Genomic DNA, 12,446 nt, shown 5'->3' on the forward strand with positions numbered 1-12,446 from the left:
ACAATTTTAACCCTTCCACATGATGGCCATTGAAATGTTTAAAGACAGCTATCACATACCCCTAAGTCTTACCCAAATTAACTTGCCTAGGTTAATTTAACCATTCCTCATAGAAACTGGTGCAGAATTTCATGGTGCACAAAGGACAGAGCCAAAACTGAGCACAACTACAGGTACAGTCCAGCACATAGCAGCTTGGGGCTGTTGCTTCTTTTGCTGTGGGTCTTACATTTTCTATCAGGCTCCCCAAATTGCATTAGCCTCTTGGACAGCCATTTTAACACCACTGGCTCATTACCAGTCTTGCAATCAACTACAACTCCCAAGTTGTTTTTAAACAAATGTTGCTATTAAACTAACTCTTGGGGATCCCTGGGTGGCTCAGCGGTTTAGCGCCTGCCATTGGCTCAGGGCGTGATCCTGGAGTCCTGGAATTGAGACCCGAGTTGGGCTCCCTGCGTGGAGCCTGCTTCTCCCTCTGCCTGTGTCTCTGCCTCTCTCTCTCTCTCTCATGAATGAATGAATGAATGAATGAATGAATGAATGAATAAATAAATAAATAAATAAATAAATACTTTAAAAAAATAAAAAATAAACTAACTCTCTTAAATCTGGTATTTGTACAGATGATCCCTCTGTAAAGACTACACAATTATAGGGGCCCCTGGGTGGTTCAGTCAGTTAAGCATCTGACTTTTTGTTTCAGCTCAGGTCATGATCTCAGGGTTGTGAGATCAAGCCCCACATCAGGCTTCATGCTCAATGGGGAGTCTGCCTGGGATTCTCTTCTCTCCTCTTCTCTCCTCTTCTCTCTCTCTTGCTTTCTCTTTCTCTTTCTCAAATGGAAATAAATACATTTCTTTTTTTAAAAAGACTACACATGGGACACCTTGGTGGCTCAGCAGTTGAGCACCTGCCTTTGGCCCAGGGTGTGATCCTGGAGTCCCTGAATCGAGTCCTGCATCGGGCTCCCTGCAGGGAGCCTGCTTCTCTCTCTGCCTGTGTCTCTGCCTCTCTCTGTGTGTGTCTCTCGTGAATAAATAAATAAAATCTTAAAAAGACTACACAATTATAACAAATAACTTCTGATAATTACATCCCCAAGATTGATGGGCTAAAATGAAATGACACAAAGTCCTTTTATGTGTTCTATACTGGCCACATATAATGACTTTGTTTCTCTTTATCTGGATCCATATCCTGTTAGCATTTTTTTTAAGATTTTATTTATTTATTCATGAGAGACAAAGAGAGAAGCAGAGGGAGAAGCAGGCTCCATGCAGGGAGCCTGATGCAGGACTCAATCCAGGGACTCCAGGATCACGCCCCGGGCCCAAGACAGGCACTAAACCGCTGAGCCACCCAGGGATCCCCATATCCTGTTAGTATTCAAAGTAGAATACGCTTCATATTTTACCATACATCTTGATTGAAGGCAAACAACAGATTCATTAGATTTATCTAGACATTTTCTCATGTTACTCTACTTTCCTAAAGTCCATAAGCCTTTCCCCTAAATTGCGTGTTTTTAAAACTGATTTTGAACCTACATTGTGTCAGTTGTACAAAGTTTTTCTCGGTGCTCCTAGAATTAAAATACTTTCTGATGGTCCAAATGTTATTCCTTAACATACCTTTCCTTCCAGTCTTGAAATAACTACTTCAAGCATTATAGCATCTTTGAAAATACAACCTACATAGACAAGGGATAAATGATTTCTCTAAATGAAAGCTTTCTTATTGTTTAAGGTATTTTTGAAATTATACTAATATTATCAGTTCATTTGCTAATATTTATTGACAGAAAGCTATTTTCCTGTCAGTTGGAATCTTTGGTTACTCAGTGGAATAGAAATAGAAATAGAAAGGAATTCTCTCCTTTATATGTTCCATATAGTAGCAGTCGCTTACATATATTTGCACTTAACCTATCTGAGATTCTATTTGAAAAACTCATCTATCCAGAAGATAACTAGGAACCTACAAAAAAGTTATTTTTGCAGCAAGACATTTCTTGATCTTACTACCCATTCATGGTCCTCCCACACGGGCATCTCAGGATATTCTCTGAAGCTGGCATGCTGCCATTGTTCATAGTTTTATGGATTATGTGCCTTCATACCTTGCACCTGCTACACCCTCTGGTTGGAAAACCTTTAGTCATTTTATTTATCTATTTAACTCTTACTGCTCCTAAAGGTTGAGAGACTGAGCTGACAAACTATCTCCTCTTAAAAGCAAGCTGATCTTCACCATCCTAAGTTAGGTATCCCTCTTCCTTCTCTTCCATATTACCTTCACCATCTGGGCTACATATCTCTATGTAGTATCTGATGCAGAGATTTGTAATCATATCAAAGACTGAGCTTTCTGAGGATAAGGGGGAATCACCGTTCATCCCTCTGTATGTCCCTGGCACCTCCACCTGTGTCTAGGACCTAGCAGGCACTTAGGATATTGTTACTAAATGAAAGAACCTAGTTGCTAGTCAGTTTCTGGTTAATTGCCGATTTTATACAACAAATTAGAAGACAAGGCTAGAGGAAGCATGGTGAGAGAAAAGACATGAAAGCTTGACAGGAAAAGTATATTGAGCAGATAACAAAATGTAGAAAGCACAGCCCCCTTCTACTACTGAAGAACTCCACATTGCTTACCTGTGAAGTTCCCGAGGGCATTCTCCGTCCTGTAGCATAGTTCCTTCACTGATAGCCATAAGACAATATTGAGTCATCAAGAAAAAGTTAAATTGTGTGTAGCATCTTGTGTGAAAGAAGTCGGAAAACGGTAGAAAGATAACCATCCAAAATTGTTAAAGTAAAAAACTTTGGGTGTGGAGAGATTTAGGTCCTAGCTGTTGAAAACAGCTCCTTACCTGAGGTTCTAGATAATGAGGTTTTATTATATTATCCCCCAAAATCTAACATTTAAATATTGAAATGTGTATCTAAAGTATGTCATACCGAGTGACATTTAATTTGGTTTGGTAATTGACCACAAAATTCTAAGAACAGGAAGTTGAAGTCATAAAAATCAAGTGACCACAGAAAAGGAAAAGTTAAGCAATCACAAACAAGGAGTCTGGAAAGGTTGGTGTATGTTCACAGTTAACCTAGGCCTTCATATTTTACTGATTTGTACAAAATACTCTAAAAAGCTCATTCCTGCATATTCTTTCCCCCATCATCTGTGAACAAATTCTTGAACTAAAAGACATGTATGTTCCTTAAGGATGAACACTAATTGTCCAGAATGGGGTATCTTCGATCCAGATAAATGAAAAGAACCTCAAAAAAAAAAAAAGAAAAGAAAAGAACCTCCATTTTGAGCCGTTCAGCCCTTTCTTGTGTAGGAAGTGATAAAGAGTCAAGCTGGGTTTCAAAATTTCATCCCAACTATAAGGAGGTACCTTACTGATGCCATGGGCCCCACACCCTGACTGGTACCTTGATCTCTTGCCCTGCTTTTCTCAGCTCCTGCCATCTGCACAAGGCAAATTCTTCAGTGGCCCTGCTCAGTCCAAGGCTGTTAATGAAGTGTGATATGAGGCTTAGCTCTCATTGTTTGAGCTTCTGAATATTACCAGAGGAAGCAAAATTGGGAAATGTGGAATAAAAGTCTTCCCTTCTAACCAGTACAGCTGTACTGGTGCACATTTTTTTAAAATATTTTATTTATTCATGAGAGACACAGAGAGCGAGAGAGAGGCAGAGACACAGGCAGAGGGAGAAGCAGGCTCCATGCAGGGAGCCTGATGTGGAACTCGATCCCGGGTCTCCAGGATCAGGCCCTGGGCTGAAGGCGGCGCTAAATTGCTGAGCCAACCTGGCTGCCCTGCTGCACATTTTAAATGCAAATATTTTTCATTCTCTAAACCCCAAAGTCAACCTCTTCCACTGGGAAACAGAGGGGAACCTCAATGATCCACAGCAAAGGAACATCCCCAGCACACAAGCTAAGAGCTGCTTTATCCTTTGCCATCCCGAGTTCTGACAGTCATTAACTGTACTTCATGGTGTTTTTTCTCTAGCTGGTTAGAAGATCTTTAAGGTCTTTTTTTAAAAAACTCTAAACCACAGTTCTGAGCTTTAGATAAAGTAGTATGCAGTCTGCAAAGTTAAAAAAAAAACTACCTTGGACTCGGTACGATGAGAGAGAAAGGCCAAGGGGAAGGAGGGAGGAAAGGAGGAGAAGGCTGGGCATGCACACAAGAAGAGCTGCCACATCTGATGGGCAGTGCCCCTTCCGCAGTAATTTCCTTACAGGGCACAGCCTTTCATTCTGTGGAAGAAAAGACTCCCTTAGGGATACTGAGTTAAAGATGATCAGCGTGCTAGTAACTGCTCTCAGACTCCTTCCTGAAAACTAGTTTTGCTGGGTAGGAGGTGGGAGAAAACTATATATCCTATATAGGATATATGTGTGTGTGTGTGTGTGTGTGTGTGTGTGTGTGTGTGTGTGTGCTGTATCTGCTCTCACCAAATGTTAACATTCAGCTGGCTCAATGGTGGAGCATGCAACTCCTGATCTCAGAGTTGTGAGTTCAAGGTCCATGTTGAGTGTAGAGATGACTTAAAAATAAAATCTTTTGGGGCACCTGGGTGGCTCAACGATTGAGCATCCACCTTCAGCTCAGGTCATTCTCTTCTCTCGCTTTCTCTCTCTCTCTCTCTTTCTGTCTCTCATGAATAAATAAAATCTTAAAAAAGTAAATAAAATCTTGGGGATCCCTGGGTGGTGCAGCGGTTTGGCGCCTGCCTTTGGCCCAGGGCGCGATCCTGGAGACCCGGGATCGAATCCCACGTCGGGCTCCCGGTGCATGGGGCCTGCTTCTCCCTCTGCCTATGTCTCTGCCTCTCTCTCTCTCTGTGACTATCATAAATAAATAAAAAAAAATTAAAAATAAATTTAAAAAAATAAATAAATAAAATCTTTTTAAAAAAAGATAAAGTACCTATCCTGGGGTCAATATTTTCAAGAGGTGATTAATTTTTTTTCCTTCTGCCTTTTTTCCCCTTGATTTTATGGGAGAGGGAGAGGTGGTAAGAGAATATTTATATTGTTAAACTTTTCCTTCAGACTGTTATTGTTCTATTTTTAGTTTTCAGATGAGGAAAAAAAAAAAGCCCATTTTATGTAAACATTTTTCCTTAATGTTGCTGTTTTAAATGTAGGACGCGTTGGAACACCTCATTTTATGGCCCCAGAAGTCGTCAAAAGAGAGCCTTATGGGAAACCAGTAGATGTCTGGGGTTGTGGCGTGATACTTTTTATCCTGCTAAGTGGTTGCTTGCCTTTTTACGGAACCAAGGAAAGATTGTTTGAAGGCATTATTAAAGGAAAATATAAGGTAATATATTATGATTGTTTTATTTTTCCATTGAGATTAAATTATTCTGAAAAATGTAAAGTGACTCCCTGGGCTTCCCGATTGTCATGTGGTTACCCAGTTAGGGAAAAGTTCTTTGCTGACACCATTGATCCCTTAGCCTCATTAGACAGTATAAGCCTCAAGTAGATTTCTGAATTACTGTCAGCTGCACTATCACCCAGGTAGAAGAGAGGAGACTGGCTCTAAAACAGCCATGACCCTGCCCCACCCTCTGGGCTACAGCCAAAGTCTGTCCCACATGTTTGGAACCCAACCCCATATTCAGGCTACAAAACAGCACCCTAGTCCTCTTTGATACAGTATCCTGTACATGCAAGTCAACAGTTTGGGAGTCTTGGCCCCCAGAGTCACAAAGCCAGTGCTTTTACCACAGACATGTTCTAGCAAAATTTGCCCATTTAGCTGGGTCAAAGAAATTGTTTTCTTAGTGCCTTGCTTATTTCAAATAAAATTCTAGTTCAGGGAAAGAATTTGGAATGACCCTTGGGATTTATTGTGATAGAATTTGACCTTTCTTTTTACCCTGGGTGAGGTATTCACAACAGATGTGAGCTCAGATTTAAAAGTATCCGTTCTCCTAACCTGTTCAGGTTAGGCTGGAAAATAAACTTCTTTGGCCTTTCTTTGTGTAATTTGAGGAAAGGGCTTCACTTTTAAAGCTTCTTGCTTCATTTGTAAAGTGAAAATGGAAATTTCATCCCGGTGATTAATTCCTTATTTTATGTTTAGTACCTGCCTTTATTTGTTTTGCATTACCACACATGTTATTCCTTTTATGTTGTCAGCTAGCACAGCTGAAAAACTTGCCATTTACATTCCAGGATAAACCAAAATGCCAGGATCACAACTGCATCCCATAATACGGTTTAGAGCCATTTTGGTGTGACTTAAACATTCATGGTAATCTTTGGCTATAACATGGATTGGAAACCACATAGACTATTCACAGACCTGTGATTAGCATATTATTCCTTTTATTATTAAAAAATTAAAAATTTATCACAGACATTCTGAATGGCTATCTAAAAAAGACCTAAGGAATGCTTGGAATTAAATAGGCTTCCATTGGTCTTACTACCCCCAGCTCTTACATACACTCCATGGCTTTAAACCATCACATGTGGCCAATAGAATCAAATGCTGCAGATGGGAAGTATGGGGGAATGTGTGCCTGGATACCAGCTTGTCAGCGCAGCTTATGTTGGAGAAGTACTTTTTCCACCCCATATTACTGTAACCCGTACTTTCTAATTCAACAGAGGTGCTATTTCATTTTCAGCCATGCCCGGCAACAATAAAAACCAAACACACAGGGTTGGATAATACCAGACTCCAAAAATGTGAGGCCTCTTAAGTTTCCTTTTCATTTTCTCAGTAACGTTATAATTTTATATGGGACTTCAAGAAAAAGGGAAGGAAAAAGAAATGAAACGTGAAGTAGCTTTAGGGTTATAGCCTTGTCCTTTGAAACCAGAAGTGAAGCTTGTAGAGGTGAGCAGGTGAGAATGAGTTATGCGTTTCATTTTTAGCCTCATGCATCACCAGCTTATAAGGGCCTGCAGGTTCACCTCTTTTAGTTGGGTTAAAATATATGCCAAAACTGTTAACAGAGAAAGATGTTTGAAGTATAGGTTTTTCTGCTTCTCTTAGGGTCATTTGGCCGCTGGGGAATAAAGTCAGTCCTTCCAAGATAACTAAATGTCTGAGGAAACTTCTTGTAAGTAGTCCTCCCCCTTCAATCCCTGGAAATTGTGAGCGGCTATGAGAAGCGCATGGCCATGGGCTTTCTGGCCGAATTTGGCCAAGTGAAATCACAGATACTTAACATAGGAAAACAAACACAATGAGCAGTGCACCAGCATAATAATAATACTAGCAGTAATGATAGCTACCTCATACATAGCACTTACTATGTGCCAAGAACCATGCTAAGCACTCCTATTAACTCATTTTATCCTCACAGCAACTTGTGACATAGATACCGCATAATAAAATCTCCCACCTGCCTTTTGGAGCTATAAGCATTTGCTAATAATAGAATTCTTCCTTTGTGTTAGTTCAGTTGCTAACTTCCTGGTTTCCAAGGCAATGTGCTTCATTCCAACAGCCTCTGGTATTTGATTTTCTCTATTTTTAAAGCATTGAATAGGTTTTTTTTGTTTCCTTGTAAGAAATTTGGACCATTCACACATGCCAAAAATTATTTTAAAAACTCCATTCTTAGTATCATAGTAAGTCAGATGGACATGACAGTGATACCATAATTTCTCTACCTAGAGCTTTGAAGCTTTTGAGTTAATAACTTATTTACTCATTTACTTGGCTAACCTCACCTCTTGCTTATATTCATGGCTTTTTTTTTTAATAAACAAAAGCCCCAGGTTCTCAGCAGCTTTGTTTGAAGTATAGATCCATCTCTAACATGAGTGATAAACTTGGTGGGCCTTTCATACGTGTGTGTGTGTGTGTGCGCCTGTGTGCGTGTGTATGTATGTATGTATACTCACACAGAGACTGTGCTGTGATTCTGTCAGCGTTTGTTTTTTTTTTTTTTTTTTACATTCGATGTTACTGAAAATTCCAAACAAACAAAAGTAGTAGAGATCATAGTACAGTGAACCCCCAGGTTCAATACTTAGCAACATAGAGCCAATCTGGTTGTTATCTGTGTATCCCACATACTACCAGATGATTAACTTTTTTTATAAAAGACAGAAATATATTTCCCAAAGTATGTAAAAGCTGCAGTGCCATCTTCTGTCATTGTTACCAGTAGCCAGTTGATAACTCCACAACAGGAGTCGAGGTGCCTATGGCTTTAGTATTCAAATAAGTGAGACTGTTCTATAGTCCTGTTTTGTTCCCCTTAGGAACTCAACCTCCCAGATTAACTTCAGCTACTCTTCTCAACCAAAGGAAGAGAAAAACCCTGAATTGGACTCCCTCATAAACAGGATGGGGACATAAACTTCTCAACCTCTACTCACTTCAGAAATCTTATGAGCACTTTCAGATGACCTGTCAAGCCCTTTCCCCGAGGACAGATCATTTTGACTTTATAGAACACATCAGCTCCAGGATGGGGAAGAGGGAAGAAGACTAGGCCTCATCTAATCACCCACATTATTTCAAACTGACCAATTGATGACGATTTCCGTAAGATGACAGCAGTATGGCCCTCACTTTAGTTAAGAGATCTGAGAAGAAGTGACTATTGTTTGGCATTCTGCCGATTAGAAAAAGAACAAGGAATGTTTTTCACTCTCCATCTACAAGTATAGACCCTCACCATAGCCAGAGCGAAGTGTCTAGTGCTAACCCTTGACCAAACTATAATGACTCCTGTGTATTGTGATGCAAGTTGTGATTTTATTTGGCTTTAAATTGTTATGGACTTTATGTTCTAGCTTTCACTCTTAGAAGATGACCTATGTCCCCTCTGTTTCAAACCATGGCATCGCTAGCTCCTGACACCAGGCAACTCACATAAATTCACCCAATCAGTCAGCTTCTTGGTAGTAAATAAGAAATGAGACTCTACTGGTCTCTCCCTTCCTGTCCCCACTTGCCTTCCCAACTGTAAGCCTTAAGCATCCCATCCCTTTTTCTGCTTCCTGGTCTCAGACATACCTTTTTCCCAGGAACCATCTTGCTCTTTTCCTCCCAGATCCACTTTCTGACTACTCTTGTGTCTTTTGAACAACTCATAGTTTTTGTTCATTTGTTTGACTTTAGTCAGTTGACCTTGTGGCTTAGTTGTCTCATCTCTACAAGAGGAATAAGAGTAACTTCAATGAAGACCATACACAAGTGAATTGGTTATTACATAAGGCCTATGTTAACAGTGTATTTTTTCTTAAATACTGAAATTGATACTGAGTGGCCAAATATCCTACTAAGAACTTTGCATAATTTTGTAATTACTGTGTATTCCAATTTTTAAAAAGAAAATGTTTTTAAAATTCCTTAAAATTTTTATTTTAGCCCTTTCTAGAGCAAAGTATCTAGTCTCTTTAGCTAAGGTAGAAACTATAGTCATGAGCATTCTATTCTTCAGTTATTTAAAATACTATAACTTATATGACAACAAGAACATATGTAAGGGATATTTACTGATGCAAAATCTCATATATAGAGCAAAGGCCACCAAAGACTTGCCTTTGTCCTCTTCCTTAGAAAGCAAGCCTTTAGAATCAGGTTTCTGTTCTTTGATCTGAGAACTTTATGCACAATGAAACAGCATAGTGAATGTTAACTTCTCACTAGACGATAACTGTGGAACTTTCCTCTCCTTGTCTTTAGATGAATCCAAGGCAGTGGAGCCATATCTCTGAAAGTGCCAAAGACCTAGTCCGTCGCATGCTGATGCTGGATCCAGCTGAAAGGATCACTGTCTATGAAGCACTGAATCACCCATGGCTTAAGGTACATGAGCCCATAGGTGGCCATCTACACTTTGTGTGAATGCTTCCAGTAATAGGAATGTATTACTCTAGAGAGCAACTCTCCCCACCTTTCTTCTGAGCACTTTTTTTTTTTGAGTTTTGTTCATCTTGTTTGCGGTTTCTGGACAGCATCTGTAAATATCAGAGTAGAGAATATACCATTCTAGTGGCATTTAGCCATCAGAGGGAGCAGAGACAGATTAAGGCAGAACATATCAGGGAGGAAGTCATGTTTGTTCTCCACCAACACGTTTCAAAGATGTACAGCAAGAACAAGTGAAGCATTACTGTGTTTATGACAGAAAGTTATGATCTTTACTTTGGGTGTATGGTTCATAACATTTTTATTTGCAGTAGATACTAAATATGGATTTATTGTTTCAGGAAGAAGCTAGATTTTTTTTAAAGATTTATTTATTTATTCATGAGAGACACAGAGAGAAACAGAGAGGCAGAGACGCAGGCAGAGGGAGAAGCAGGCTCCATGTAGGGAGCCTGACGTGGGACTTGATCCCGGGTCCCCAGGATCATGCCCTGGGCTGAAGGCAGACGCTAAACCGCTGAACCACCCAGGGATCCCAAGAAGCTAGATTTTTAAAATTTTTTCTCTGTACCATCTTGCGAATGAGTACTAAGGAAAATTGTAAGTTGGGACATCAATGAAACAGCACTATTTGATTAAGACATTCTACAGTTCAGTAATTCCAGGGAATTCTCACTTTAGAGGAGAAAACAAAGGCTTAGAGAGGTTGAGAAGCTCACTCCAAGTCACAGAAGCTGTCAGTAGTGGAACCAGGATTTTAATTGAGTCTTCACAACGCTTTCCTTTGCACTTGAGATCCTCTATCTTCTACTTACTCAAGGATATCACTCCAGCAATATCTCCTTTCCTGCATTGTCACTTTTCTGGCTGTGTTGAATCTAGTAAGCTACAGTTTATTTTTCTTATACATACACACACCTCCTAACCCTACAACCCCCTCCAACTTCTGCTCCCCTTGACAGCACTAAGTTGACTGTACCCACTTTATTCAGTTCTTTCCATCTCTTGTTCTTGAACCCACTCTGGTCAGGGTTGTAGTCCTACCAGCTCCACTAGCACTCTCATCAAGTCATTAATGACCTTCACATTACTAAGATTAAATCTCCAGCCTTCTCCCTTTTGGCATCTTAGTACAATTTGACCCTGTCCTTCTGAAACACTGTACTCTCTTGGCTTCAGGACACTTGACTCTCCTGGTTTCCCTTGTACGTTTCTGGCTGCACCTTCTCAGATTGTGTTGATTTCTCCTCACCTCCCCCACACACCTCTTCACATTGGAGTGCCACAGGCCTCCATCCTTGCTCCTCTTTTTCTCTGTCTCCACCCTGGCCCTTAGAGACCTTAGATATAGTTTTAATGGTCTTAAGTGCAATTTGTACTCTGATGAGTCCTGAATTTATATCTTCAGAGCAGGCCTCTCCCCAGAGTTATTCTTTCTTAACCCAATATACCATCTCGCCCCCTAAAACCTCTCTGATTTCATCCCCTACTCCTCTCTTCTTCCTCTGTTCCCCACATACTGGCATTGTTGTGGTTCCTCAAACAGCAGGCACATTCTGGCTTCAGTAGCTCTCTTAGTCATGCCTGTTCCCTAGAACACTCTTCCCCAGATAACAGTCATGGCTTCTTCCTTTACCACCTTCAGATCGTTGCTTAGCTATCAGCCTCTTAGTAAGATCTTTCCTGTCTACTGAATTTAAAATTAGGGAGAAGGAATGCCCCCTACTGCCAGTATTCCTCGTCCCCCTTCCCTGCCTTAGTTTTCTCCATAGCATTTGTCACCGTAAGACATACCTATATTTACTTGTTTGTAGCCTATTTCTCCCCCTATAAAAATATCAGCTGCAGAAGAGTGGGAATTTGGGGTCGTTAGTTCACTTCTGTCTAGCACTCTAGAAAGTATCTGGCATATATTAGGTAGGTACTCAATAAATATTAGTTATTATTTAATGAATGAACAAGTGAATGTTCATTATATTACACCCTACTTCCCTAGAAATTATGCAAAAACAATAAAATATTAAAATGTATATTAATAATGTATTTTACTGTCAATGACATGGATGATGATATTAGAGAACAATTTTGAGATTCCAGCGGATCCTGATTCTCCCTTAAGAACATGACTTATCGGGGTGCTTGGGTGGCACAGTAGGTTAAGTGTCCGATTCTTGGTTTCAGCTCAGGTACTGGTCTCAGAGTTGTGAGACCGACTGCCATATCACTCAGCATGGAGTCTACTCAAGACTCTCTCTCCCTGTTCCTCTGCCCTCCCACTCTCTTTAAGAAAATAAATCTTTAAGAAAAAAGAATATTACTTATCAAATCTGCATTCAACTCTCTGATATGCAGTTCTGATTTTCTTGACTTGAAATAATTCAGTTCTAGTTATTCCTGATTTCCCCCAGAATAAAGTAGGTAAACCGGTTCTTAGATATGTTCTTAGTATTTTTTTTCCAGAAATGACCAGTGTAGGGAAGACTCCTATTTTCTCCTTTGCCTTAGTTTCTCCATTATGGGGATCTTTTGTTCATTAGAAGCTAGTTTAAATGCCAGAGAACAATGA

At 40.0% G+C, this 12,446-nt stretch overlaps 1 protein-coding gene across 13 annotated transcripts in view; it reads left to right on the forward strand.

The window, feature by feature from the left end:
* Positions 1–12,446, forward strand: part of CASK (calcium/calmodulin dependent serine protein kinase) — a 349,933-nt gene that overhangs the window by 219,527 nt on the left and 117,960 nt on the right. For all 13 annotated transcript variants that reach the window (XM_072816975.1, XM_072816976.1, XM_072816981.1 and 10 more), the window contains exons 7-8: positions 5,175–5,350; positions 9,695–9,817. In XM_072816975.1, the coding sequence (XP_072673076.1) occupies positions 5,175–5,350; positions 9,695–9,817 (299 nt within the window). The remainder of the gene's footprint in view (positions 1–5,174; positions 5,351–9,694; positions 9,818–12,446) is intronic.

This window comes from Canis lupus, chromosome X (genome assembly GCF_048164855.1).
Source record: "Canis lupus baileyi chromosome X, mCanLup2.hap1, whole genome shotgun sequence".
NCBI lineage: Eukaryota > Metazoa > Chordata > Mammalia > Carnivora > Canidae > Canis > Canis lupus.